Source organism: Filicampus tigris, chromosome 2 (genome assembly GCF_054856515.1).
Source record: "Filicampus tigris isolate MCC_2025a chromosome 2, RoL_Ftig_1.0, whole genome shotgun sequence".
Classification (NCBI taxonomy): domain Eukaryota; kingdom Metazoa; phylum Chordata; class Actinopteri; order Syngnathiformes; family Syngnathidae; genus Filicampus; species Filicampus tigris.
In genome coordinates, this window is record NC_141218.1 from 31,553,681 (window position 1) to 31,567,280 (window position 13,600).

Sequence of the window (13,600 nt, forward strand, 5' to 3'; positions counted from 1 at the left end):
ATTTTGCCAGGGGTTGTCGGTAGGCCTATCTGTCCAACATAAAGTAACTTGTCTACAATTAAAGATTAGGCTATGCTGATTTTTTACTTTTATTTTTTTGGGGGACAGTTGACATTTACTTTCACTGTCCAAAAACAGATGTGCAACCAGCAGCATGATTTAATATTTTGGGGCACAATGTTACCAATTGCAATTGTTGAGTAATATTGGTCTACTTTTCCTGATGGCAGAAGACTTGTGGCAAATTGGAAAGGCATCTCTTATTATTTAGGTCTAGGGTTAGCTGACCATTGTTTTCTTCTGTTTAATGTTTGACGTATATAATGTTTGGGATCAGGGTTTACTTTGGTCTCTCTCTTTTTCAACTGAATGCAAGTCACGTGATTCGATAAGTTATCTCTCTCTCTTCTCTCTGTCTCGGTCTCTGTCTCTCCCCCCTCTTTCTCTTTCGTCCCTCCCCCCCTCTCTCACTCCTCTCTTGCTTGGTCCCTTGAAATGTAACGAAGAAACGCGGTCAGAGATATGCCTATATGCACAACTGCCACAATAGTAGCACCCGTAACGTGGAAGTATTCTCGTAAAGAGTGGTTTATTCTTACACCAGCAGTGTGAATTGACACTTGAACTACTGGTGTGCACGAGCCTACGAGGTCTTTGGCGCGTGGGTGTGAGCGATCCCACGCTGCCATTTGACACACCAGCGAGCCTTACAGAAACAGCACATCCGAATGTTATGAAGAGTGGCAGTGTTCCACGCGTGATACGTGCACCAAATTATGGCTCCGAGTTCATCCACGCATCTTTTGATGAAATGTAATGGTATTTAAAGATGTAATCATGTGTATTTATATACGTTTTCGTGAGTTTACGCATTGGTAAATACAGTTCAACCTAAAAGGTGTGACAGCTAGCGGCCAAACTACGGTGCGTCTCTTTTCCCAATAGCAGCCTTGCGGTGGTGCCAAACCTGATTAAATTACGTCAAATAACCACAAAGCACAAACACATTTGCCATGGTATATCTTTTCCTCGTTTAAGTACCCTTCATTACTCTTGTTAAACGAAACGGGTGCCCTCAAACTGGGCCAACTAATCCTCCTTTGAGTTTTTTTTGTTTTGTTTTTTACGCAGACAATATATGATGTTTAATCTGCTTTTTTGAAGGCCGATGCCCCTCAATGAAAGGCTAATCTCATTCCTTGCATTGATGCTCCTTTCCGGCGGGAGGTTTAATCCGTAACTGAAAGAGAATCCTGACCATGCGATCAACCCAGCGGGACTAACACCTCCATTCAGAGAAGCAGTCAAAGAAATTGTGGTTTCAAGTTAGTTCCCTACCTGCTACCTAAACACATCACGCTGTTTGGAGAGTTTTCCCATTAAATCAACATGTAACTTTAATTTAAACGTGTTTACATTGCTCAACGTTTCTGTGTCACAACACAGAATTTGATACATGTGAAACTCATAGCGCATAGCGAAATCTTAGATGGCCTTTTTCCCCAATATAATTTCGGTGATCATATGAACACCGAAATTCTCAAGAAATGTGCATATTACCCGCATGGAAACAATCACTAATGATTATTAATATCGGAATTAAGGTGGAAATTGGTTTTCTGAAAAGTATTAAATATTAACCACGTGTTTGATGAATCTGTGTAATATAGTATTACCGTTTTCGAACCGAACTACTCAATATAAATGAACTTTGGGACGATATCACTGGTCAACAAATTGTTACACTTTTTATTTTAAATCAGAGATGCAAGTAAACTTTTCTAGATGTTTTTTGTTGAAATCAGGTTTTCAATAATAATAATAATAATGATGATAATAATAATAATAATAATAATAGTGATTCTGAATGAAGGGTTAGGTTCAGCAACGTCACAGCTGCTGTACTGTAAATTACAAAGAAGACTAAAATCCGTATTGCAGTAGCTTTTATGGGTCAAACCTAAAACCAGCAATAATGAAAATGTCTCAAAAACCTGATGTGCTAGAAAAAAACGTATAAAGACATTTTATAATCACCGTAAGAGATACACATAAAGCCATATTTCTGATTAAAATTTACTGTTGACCATGCAGCGCATTCGAATTTATTGAGAAACTTTGGTCCTTTCTCTCTATTTTGTTTTTCAGCAGCTGCTCTCCATTCTCGTCGAATGCTATACAGGAGAAGACGTGCACACATTCCAGAGACACAACCATTTGTGTAGGGCTGTTCAACAGCCGCTGTTGGCACGTCCGACGCCACTCTTGTTTCCTGATGGCCACTATGACCCATTAAGGTGTACATTGTGATGTTGATCTCAAAGTACTTATATCTTTGAAGAGAAACGATAGTGGCCATTAAGCATGGCAGTGGCATCCAGTTTCAAGTGTCCTTAAATTGTTCAACATAAAAACAATCATATCCTTATAGTCTCTGAATATCGGTAGGTTTTCACAATTGGCCTTACAATGAAATTTTGTAGGTTACTATCTGGTTACCTAATTGCGTTTCCAAACAGTATATGAAATCATCCAATAAGATGAAAAATAAAACAGGAAAGTAAAAGAGTTATGCATGAAACGCAAACAAAAAGAAAGGAGGAATACAATTATATTTAATTGATGTATCATATAAAGTGCAGTATAAAACGAGAAAAATAATGTCTATGGTCGCGATACAAGGATTCAGATTATATTAACGTTTGACGTTTTGGGGTCATGAACTTCATGCAATGCTCAAGAAGGCACTCTCAGACTCAGTTAACACTGCTTTTCATTTGATTGTTTAAAATTTATGATCTCGATTTTTTTTTAAACAAATATTTACTTTATGACTTTGCTGTATATATACTGTAGATAAGCAGTGCTAGAGACTAATATTTGAACCAATTAGTACATTTAAAGAGGGACGTCAAGTCCAAAACATTCTTTATAATGATATGCTCTATGGGCTCAGGTAACAATTGTCACGGCTCACCTGTTTTCTTTGTTTGGTCATGATCCCTTCGGCATTATGATGTCATTTTCAGTCGACAGCAAGTGGCAAAGACAAGCGACAAGCAGAGCTGGGCAGTCCGTCCATGGGCCGGACCGGTCGGACCCTCCGGCCCGGACGGATGCCCATTTTTGGGGCGGAGGGGTGGGGGTGACAAATTTTTTAAAATGGCTGGACTCAGCATGGCCGGAATTTGATTTTAGTCCGGCCCACTAATCGGCCCTCATGTGTGTGACGTGCTCATGAGGCGGCCAAAAATCATCTCAGCCTGGTCGGTGAAAGGCTTCTTTTTAGGCTTCTTCCTACTCCCGCGTCTGCGCAAGCGACAACTGCTGTTATAGGGATTGTGGTATTAAACCACCCCCTGCCCCCTCTTGTAATGGTATGCCCCAGTTGCAGGTGGGAAGCGCGGGTTACATGTTGTGACGATAAGGAAAGACAAACACGCTTGAGCGCACGTTGCTGTCTCACATGTTGCGATGACATAAAGTTTCCCACACGGAGACGGATGCACCACGCAGCTCGTTGCTGCTGCTGCAAAGTAAACATTACTAAACAAGCTACTCACCCACGTTGCCCCTTCGTTTTCGCAATAAAATTAAATGCATCGTCTAGTCATCCCTTTATGGTTGTAGCAGGCACGATATGCATTGTTGTCGCTGTCTTTTTGAAGCGACGCCCGACTTGTTTCAAAACAATTTGTGTCCATGAGTATATTCAGACGCTGGCACATCAAGGTGGAGTTCATGCACTTTTTCTGGCATTCCCTACTTCCGGAAATACGCCATAGCAAACCTGCATTGTATAGTGGTTTGCTGGCACGCTTTTATTTTGAAGGCCGGGAAGGAGGGGAAGTGTGCAAATTAAATAAGTAACTTGACTGCGACTTCTGGCCGTCTGTAGGACCCAAATAATTATACAATGCGACAAAACCAACCCCAGGGCTCGCAACGAAAGTAAGCACGCAGTTGGGTAAGTACTACTGGCACATTTGAAGCGTGTCCACAGCGGATTTGAATCGTAAATTACCGAGCTAATGATCTTTAAAAAGCCTCTGCCGTTAGCGTCTCTCCTGCAGCGACGTCAATCATGGACGCTTTTTTTGTTTTTTTGGGGGGTCGGGGGCGGAATGGAGCGGGGGCCGACAATGTTTATGAATATGGCCCGAGGGTCGCGGCCCTGAAGGGTACCCAGGTCAAGGGTGGAGGGTTGGACCGGCAAAAAATGGTCAAGTGCCCAGCTCTGGCGACAAGCAAGACAAAATGGCTGAACACAAACTGTGTGTCAGTGAGAGCTTATTCAGGCAGCCGTATTATGACATTGGGTCATCACTTGCACTAGGCCTATATGTGTGTAATGTTCGGCCATCAAGCTTTGTCAGTGAGGATGTAAAGTTGTGGATGAGCTTAGAAGTTACCCTTATGTTGATTGCTTTATGTAGTCTGATTGGTTCTGAAGGATCTGAATCTATAAGAATGGCTTTATATTAGCCAACAGGTTAACCAAAAACCAAAATGGGAATTTCACATCGCATAATCAGTTAAAAGTCTCAAAAGTCAGCGTGCCCTGAGACCAACAGACATTATGTTTAGTTTTTGAAGACAGTATAAATGTGAGGGCTGTATGTTAGACCGCGCCCCTTTTCTGCCCTCGCCCATCTCGGGTGAGAGCATTCGCGAGGATGGAAAAGCTGCCCAGATCTGATCATTATATGATCCCCGAACTTCAGAGATGGTAAAGAAAACTGACGAGAAAATTCATTCGATTTGTGTGAGTCTTTATTTATATTGGATACCTTCTTGAAAGATAAAACGAACACGCATTGAGTAAGTAGTTGTTTTGTAAATTGCTAATTGGGCTTATGGACTCGAGACCTACAAAACTCCAACAGTCTATTCTCAAAAGATTTAAACTATGGGACTTGTGTCAAGGAATGAGGGCAGCAGTGAAGCTCCATCTGCATCGCAAATGTTATGTCCAATTATGCACAGACAGCAACTGTATTAACGTGAACTGTATTCATAGAAGTTTTATGATAGAACTTGCACCATCATGATTATGACACGAAAGCGACACTTGTATCACTTTACGACACTGACATCGGTACAGTGTGGCCGGCGTATACTACAAGAGTGGTGAAATGTTTTACTAAAAATGACGCCTGCTCGCTTTACATCAATTGTTTAATGGTACCTCTAATTATTTCAAGATGGTCCTTCTAGAAACAACCCGTATGAGGGCCCTCAGTTCATACTTAATGTTAAAAATATTTTTTGTTCATATTTATATGAATTCATGTTCATATTTTGAATTGCGGAAGTCATATATTCGAACAAACAGAAATGGCTAAAACAACAGTCATTATGGTACGATAATGTGAAATGAACTGCACATCAGTTTGTGTTAAGTTGGAATTCATCATGTTACTTTATGGGATTTACTGTATGAACATGTTTACAATCTTTTGCAGTAGAACTGGCCTTGTGGTTGCAAACAAGTTTCAATCAAATCAATTCACCCAATTGTGTTTTAAATCTTTGTAGATTGGGTGCAGTCTGGATGGGTGGACATTGTGTGAATGGCCAATTTTGTGGCCTTCTACATGTGAAAACGAACCCAACCCTTCATTTGCAAGTCAATGGGATGTCCAGTTTGCATCAAGTATGTGTGAACCACGATTCCCTTTCACACTGGATGATGACCAATTGAATGCGGATGCATCTAGACACCCCAGTTAAAAAAAAAAAAGAAAAAGTAAAAATCCAAAATATAACCAAGACTTTTTTGCTAAATTGCATCTTGTTCTCATATTGCATTAAAAAATAACACAATGCAAATGTAAAAAAAAAAAAAAAAAATCCCTGCAAAATAGGTTACAAACGTATCTGCACTGTACAATTGATTACATATATACACAGTCTACTGCAGGGGGCATCAACATGGCCAAAAGGACCACATGAGTAGCCGTTTGGAAAAAATAGCTCTCAAGTGATGGGACATTGTGATTTCCTGGGAACGCTGTAGAAGTGATCATTTGAAAATGCAAACACTTGCAGAGATTTACAGAAATAAATTGTTGTGTACTGGTTTAGTATCTCTCATTTTCCAAAATGTTGCTACTGCAACCTATGCAACCAATCAAAAATAGAATCTACCACTTTACTACATGAGAGAATTCATGACTGTGGCCAGGGCCTCCACACAGGGTCCGGACTCTGGGCGCAGGCTGTGGGGGAGCAGAGCAGTTTCCTGGTGTCACAGTACTGCAGGTACTCGGTCCCCTGGCGCGGGTACGGATGGGAGATGCTGTCTTGGAGCTGGTGCTGGCTCAGATGCGGAGGATACAGAGAGTGGACGTGTGCGGGTGAACTCACTGAAGCGGGCTCTCGACACCCTTGGGTGCCCCCCGGTTCGTCACTGGCTATGAAACGTCTGATCCTTTGGAGACACGACCTCATGCCCTCCTGATAGTCGGGCTGCTGCTGGGGGACACTGGGTCGCTGCCCCTGGGATGACAAGATGGACTTTATTGAACGCTGATCCCTCTCCTCCTCCTTGTCCGACTTCAAGAATTGCACCACACTCTCCAGGATTTCAGCCTTCTCCACTTTAGGGTTTGTTAACTTCTGAAATGAACAAGACAAGAGCCAAACGGTCAAAGTCAGAATTATCATAGTGCCTGGGTGCAGGTGGTCCTCAGTCCTGGCATACAATGTTTACAGATGACAAACAGCGCATACACAAAAATAGTTTGCATCACAATAGGTACGTTGTCACGCAAAGGCATGTTCGGTTATCGTCGTTTCATTGTTTTTGTGCAATTTCGTTATTGTATTGATTGAACTTTTATTGACCTCAGCCATTAAGTACAGTTTTTCCCTATATTCAAGCACAGTGTTAATGTTCAAACTGAGTGTTACAGACTTACATCCATCTACTTTTTAGAAATAAAACTGAAAAAAAAAAAAATCTGAACACATGGGCTCACTACGCTATTGTTATTGCTATTTTTTTTAAAATGTTATGGTATTTGGAGAGTCTAGATTTTTTTTAGGTGGTACTTGGTGTAAAAAAAAAAAAAAGTGTGAACCGCTACAGTCAACGGTCTCCTCGAGCCCCCCCCCCCCAAATTTGAGGGACACTATGATTTTCTCACAAGGCTCAGTTACGCTGAATTTACTTTACTTTCCTCTTGATTATTTTACTTTAATGGCCAAGGTTTTTTCGTACACATATATACTATAATTACCTACACGTATAGTGCTCGGACTACGGCCCGTTTCGATTTACGCACAAGTACGGTTTATGGTGCAGCCCGTACGTTGTAAACATAGAACAGCATGTAACCTTTACAACGTGTACCTCATTGTGTGTGTTCTCCAGCATCAACACTCTCAACGTCTCCAAACTGCGGTTGATGCGCTCCCGTCTGCGTTTCTCCATCACAGGTTTCGACACCTTGAAAAGAGATCAATCTTATATAGAATCACAAACACCTTTTTTGTTGTTGTTGTTGTTGCTCTCAGTTCCAAATCCGCAACGTACCCTCCTCATTCTGTGCCTGTGAGGCTGTGGTGAATTTAACGCTTTCATGCTGACTTGATTATCAGATCAGTCTGCACAAATCCAAACGGAAAGTGGACGTCTTGCACCTGGTTTGCAAATGGACGTCCCTGCCGCGCCCACAAGCACTTAAGGAAAGTAGCAAGGCCAATTTCATTTACATTTAATCCTCTTTGACGCATGCGTGTTACGCATACCGCCTCATGGAATTTAATTCACATGTAAAGTAACTTTTATAACCGTAAAAGTTATTTGGCTATACGTGTACCTTGTTGTTCGAATGTGAAAGATGAGGTACAGGTTGTACAAATGAGGAAAAAAAGAAAACGAAATGAAATGGGGGAAAAAACGGCAATATAATACAATGAAAAAAAAAAACATAGTACAAGAGCACACAGCAAATACAACAAGGTAGAGCACAACACACAGAGGCACAGTATAAAAAAATGAAGAGTTTATTTGTCCCCATGAGGAATTCGCCTTTTGCATGAGTGGACAAAATTAGCACAAAATTATATATGATTAGAAATATATCATATCATGTGAACCTATGGTAGCTGCTGTGTATCGAATAAAAACAACTTGATCACACAATGTCAAATCATGAATTTTTATAGAGGGAAAAAAATCCAACCAGGTCCGCCCCCACACACGCACGCACGCGCGCGTACATCTTTTTGCTGCAGCAGATTGGCCACTTCGCACCCGAACGCCCGTGCGTGTGATGTTTGTTTTGGCTTCAGGGGTGCAGTTGGTAAACAGCAGCACGAGCACACTTGTGCACCACAACACGTGCGATGTGTTTGGAACGTCCGTATGTCGTCCAGCCCATTTAGCACCGTGCATGCATGGTGGCACTTTTGGCAGTGTGCACGCTGCATTGTGGCCGCCCTGATCCCCATAATAGGCTCAAGTGTGGAGATAACACTAGGATGATCGGATTATGGCTATCCCGCGGAGATTAAGCGCCTTTAAGACGCGCTGATACTTCCGTTTCAAATCAAAGAGGGCCGATTAGTGGATTCCTGCAGACCATGCATGGTCATCGTGGCTAACCGAGTCTGTCTGTCTGTCTGTCTACTTTGTATAAATGATGATATATGAAGGGCTATTTTATTATTTTGAGTGAAGCGTTATGTTAAAATTCCAAATTATTATTTATATAAAATGAACCTCATTAAAATATTCACACACTCACCAGCACTCCTTGAACTAAATCGACTAAACACTACCGGGATGTGCTGCATCATGGACTGCAGTAAGGATATTTGCACAACTGTATCAATTTACCTCACTATATGTGTAGGCCTACGGTGTATTGTATCATCATCAATTATTGTCAACTATACTGCAAGGTCTTTCAATAGACATGTAATATGTTGCTCCATGAACGTTTAAGTTGTCTCGCAATATGGGATATATGTCATGCTGGACTTCATTGCAACTACAGGTTTTGTCAATCACTTGGACACTAGTTTCACAACCTAGATGTCATTTTTCATCATTTTGGATCCAAAACAAAAAACAGTCCCCGCTTGTATCACATAGTCTGTCCAACGTTCAAAACATTGCATTGTATTTTCACATTTTTAAAGAAAGCTTGCACTCACAGAATTATTTTTTTCAAACAACTCAATTATCGTGAAATACCATTGGGATATTTCTTTAGATCTCACGCACACAACAGGCACATAGTTTCACTGTTTAGTTGTTTGCACAACTATTTAATATTGTAGTACAGAATATGTCATCCTGCACTACACAATTTCACTGTAAAATGATGCGTTGAGAAAATACAACAGCCAGTGGAAGCATTGAAAAAAGCTGAAATGTATTGATGGATACCAACTAAATGACAACTAAGGTTACTGCAACAATTACTGTAAAGTAAATAAAAGAGTCCTGAAAGACATAGACATTTTACTCACCTGGCTTCTGTACGATAAAAAAAAAAAAAAAGAGCTGAACAAAGGATCAACAATTACTCATCATCCCCATCAACCCTGTCTTGTGGATCGGGCCATAGGTTCTTGTCCCCATCCGCAATGTTGGTTTCATTTGCCAAACCTGGGAAGTACCTTTGCGCCTGGCAAATCCAGGCATGCCACTAGTCTGCTGTCATGTTATGACAGGCATGGCCTGAAGAAGGGCCTCTTGTTGATGCCGATGCCGATCACACACTATCCGCTTCCCTGTGGAGGAAAAAAAATCCTCCTTTCATGATCTAAACATGCTCAGAAGATTCTGCTTTAAGTCATTCAACAGTTACTTGTCATTTGAACAGTTGTATTCATTGATAGTTGGATTATTGTAATTAAATGAATGGACAGTAGCCTCAAACGTAATGTGTAAATTGCGTTTTGAAAAGGTTATATACACACAGGGGGCCATTTTACAAAATCTTGCTGGTTCTTTATTCGTCATCCGTCATTTTTTCAAACCCGAACCAACCAGGGGCGGAGCCAGAACGTAGCTAATGGGTGGGCCTGGAAAAATCAGGGTGGGAATATTTCCCTCACTGAGCACAATCCTCCTGTCCCGACACAACGTATATTCAAATAAAATGACAAACTGAATAAAAAACACAACGAAACACAAATTCAAAAATAATTTCATATAATAATTTACAAAAAATTTAAAATATATTTTTTTCATGGATCTCACTGGGTGGGCAGTCTGTCAATCTGGGTGGGCCTGTGCACACCCAGGCCTACCCATGGCTCCCTTGGAACCAACCGGTAATCGTCAGATGGTCAGTCCATTGGACAGGTAGTTTGTCAGATATTATTATTATTATTATTATTATTATTATTATTATTATTATTATTATTATTATTATTATCATTATAGTCAGTTGGTCATCAGTCAGTCCGTTTCACATGCACTTATGTGTAGAGGTGGGCATTTTACTAAAGATTTGTAGTCCGTTTATCGCCTACAGCCGGAGTACCCTTCCCAATAGTAATTGCCTATAGGCCAGTCCGCCTATCATTCTAAACGGGCTTCCGTTAGCGTTTCTGACAACCAACTTTGACAAACTACCGCTCGCAAGCACAACCCGCCCCCCCACCCCCCCGCCTTTGTGGTTAAGCAAGGCAAGGAAAGGCAGTTTTATTTATATAGTACATTTCATACACGAGGCAGCTCAATGTGCTTCACACAAGCAACAGCTACAAGCATTTACACACACAACTGTTAACAACATCCAAAAGCAAAGCAGAGAAAACAAAAGTATAGCTGACAAAATTACACCATTCAAACACATTAGTAGAAAATTTTCAAAACATTAAAAGTAAAGTAAAGTGGGTTTCTAAAATCTATATATAAAATAAAAAAAATATTTGGAAATAAAATGTGAAACATTTTTCGAGGACCTTAAGCAAAGGTATGAGAAAAAAAGCAGTTTTTAACCTGGATTTAAAAACATTTCTGGGCTGACTTCACTTCTTTTGGCATCTTATTCCATTTGTGTACAGCATAACATCTAAATGCAGATTCACCATGTTTACGTTGAACTCTGAGCTCCACTAATTGACCCAAGTCTGCAGATCTCAGAGCCCTACAGGATTCATATTCAATCAGCATTTCATTCATGTATTCAGGACCCAAAGCATTCAGCGATTTATAGACCAGTGTATCTAGGCCTATAAATTCTTGGCTTTTGGGCCACAAATTGTCATCCTCTTCACAACAATTATCTTCACTTTTTGTGCACGATTCCAGGAAACTGGTTGATCATTGGTTGATGTAATGCTTCATACATTTCCCCTCATTAGACAAGGTCAAGATTCACCTGGGGAAAAAAAGTCGAATAAAAATGTACAGAAATATGCTTGACATATTATGAGAACTTGTTCAACCATTCTGGATGTAAAGACTTAAGCGCTGAACTAATGTCAAAATGTTGTGGAGTGTGAGACTATTCAACAGAACCGCTTATCGTCACGACAGTCGCGAGTGTGCTGGAGCCTATCCCAGCTGTCTTCAGCCAATTGCAGGTTTTTATTTTATCATTATAACTATTACTCTTATTGTTTAAAATAAATACATTCATCAGTTATTTAAAGAGACATTGTGTAGAATTTAATGCCATCTAGTGGTGAACTAATAGAATGCAATGACCTAAGCTTGAAGGGCGTGCATTTTGAAGCACACGCACTACGGTGCCTCAGAGAGACTAGACGTCGAAAGCCGGCCACCAATTACTTCAGCAGAGCTATAAGCAAAATGTCATCACAAACGTCTTCTAGTATTCCCCAAGTGACAAAGTAAGTGCATTGCATTTATTACACATGCAGTAGTCATAATGTTTAGGAACTAAACTGAGTTTGTCTCCTTCAGGTACCCGTAGCACAAAATGCCCTAAGTAATATAATTAGAGATTGCTTCACCTACGATTATATTTTAAAAAATTACCTTGATGTGATAGAACATACTTTTTTGCATATTCTTGAAATGTAGTGTTTTTTTTTTTTTTTTTTCAAAAATAAAAATTCAAAACGTTCCACACATTGTCCCTTTAAATATATTTAAAGTTAAAAATTAAATGTAGACAAAGGGTAGGAAAGGTCAAATGGTTTATCTTACCAAAAGATATAATTTATTTACAATACATGAATTAAGACATTTCTAAATTAGATAAAGGAATAAAAAATAACAATGTAATAACAATAATAATTTAATACATACTTTGCAATACCCAAGTTTAGGGAAAAATTGATAAATTAATGCAACAAATACTATAGGACTGTTGATGATATAAATGTGATCATTCATGGGCCGGATTAAAGAACGGGGTGGGTTACTTTGCCCACCCCGGCTCTACTGTTTAATTGCCACATAGGCACTGCAAGTTCGATGCAGTCTGCATTTTTAGTTGCCTTGTACTTGTGACGCATAAGGAAACAAAAGTTGAATCTATTCTGTATAACCTAATTTACTGTCATTTAATTCTGTCTGGGGAGGATTTAAGTGAAGTGTGCACGCCTCTTAAATAAAATAAATGATATGCTTGCTTGAGCCTGTGATGGAACTCATTAGTTTTTTGGGGGGTTTTTTTCAAACAAAAAGTGCTGCTTTGTGGGCAGCAAATGGACCGTTTCCTTCCAATATCGTGACTCTCATGCAGTCACCCCGACGTAAGTGTGTGTTGTGAGTGTGGGAACGTGTAGTGAAGGCAACAAGTGGTCGTCTGGCTTGTGAAGTGCAAACAGGAGGTATGAAGTTGACCCCCGAGCAGCACACTTGACACGCGGGTGCAATCATCATCCTCACACTTCATCATCATCTTCATCAGCAGACAAACGTGTACCCCGAGCCCTGTCCTCTGTTCCCATCAACACAACAAACTCCATATACAGTAGTCCTTACAATCGCGTTCAACGTAAGGCACATAATGTGTGCGCGTCTCCCAAAACTCGAGACATGTGCAGTATAAAATTGCATTAGGAACCATGCAGGAAAATTCACTGCGGTACGTCGCACTCGTTTGGTCGTGGCCATCACTTAATGCAAAGTACTGAAGTCTCACACATCATAAAAGCTGAGCAGTTTCTCACTTCATTTCTGTTCCCACGAGAAAGAAAGCCCTTTCCCAGCTTCGCACTCCTCCGGGGGCATGTGAGGGTGAATGCGACGCATGATTTAAATCTTTAGTTAATTTAATGCAATACGAATGCTAGTCATTTTTCGCGTTGAACATGTTTTTGAAATGAAATGGCCTACTTCGCCAAGCAATGATTTTAAAACAAATGTAGGTAGGCCTAAATACATTTAACTCACATACATGTTGCACGTTTATAAATGCGACCTATTTTTTTTTTTTTAAACAACAGCATAATATAAGACATCCTAAGCTTTCATTGGTGTGTGACATTATTTGAGTTTTCCCTATCTTTATAAAGCGTAGTTTTGATTTTTGTTTGATTGGGGGGGTTAGTGAGTGAGTGGAAGGTGTGGTCACGGACACCTGCCAGCCAATCAAAGGCGACCTGTGGGCGCCTATTTAAGCACCCCTTGAACCATTATCACGGTGTTCTTCAC

At 40.3% G+C, this 13,600-nt stretch overlaps 1 protein-coding gene across 1 annotated transcript; it reads right to left on the bottom strand.

Moving 5' to 3' along the window:
- Positions 1–5,229: 5,229 nt before the first annotated feature.
- On the bottom strand, positions 5,230–7,687 carry her5 (hairy-related 5). Its single transcript, XM_086023305.1, has 3 exons — positions 7,541–7,687; positions 7,358–7,453; positions 5,230–6,621 (listed from the first exon to the last, which is right to left on the bottom strand). Exons 1-3 carry the CDS (start codon positions 7,586–7,588, stop codon positions 6,172–6,174), a joined length of 594 nt encoding a protein of 197 aa, XP_085879431.1. The 5' UTR covers positions 7,589–7,687; the 3' UTR covers positions 5,230–6,171.
- Between the last annotated feature and the right edge of the window lie 5,913 nt (positions 7,688–13,600).

Bases quoted from the DNA above. Each gene is read 5' to 3' on its own strand.
- her5 (XM_086023305.1), bottom strand. From the start codon at position 7,588: ATGAAAGCGTTAAATTCACCACAGCCTCACAGGCACAGAATGAGGAGG. The intron at 7,454-7,540 runs GTACGTTGCGGA...TCTCTTTTCAAG, and splicing joins ACAGGCACAGAATGAGGAGG to GTGTCGAAACCTGTGATGGA. The intron at 6,622-7,357 runs GTACACGTTGTA...TGTTCATTTCAG, and splicing joins TGGAGAACACACACAATGAG to AAGTTAACAAACCCTAAAGT.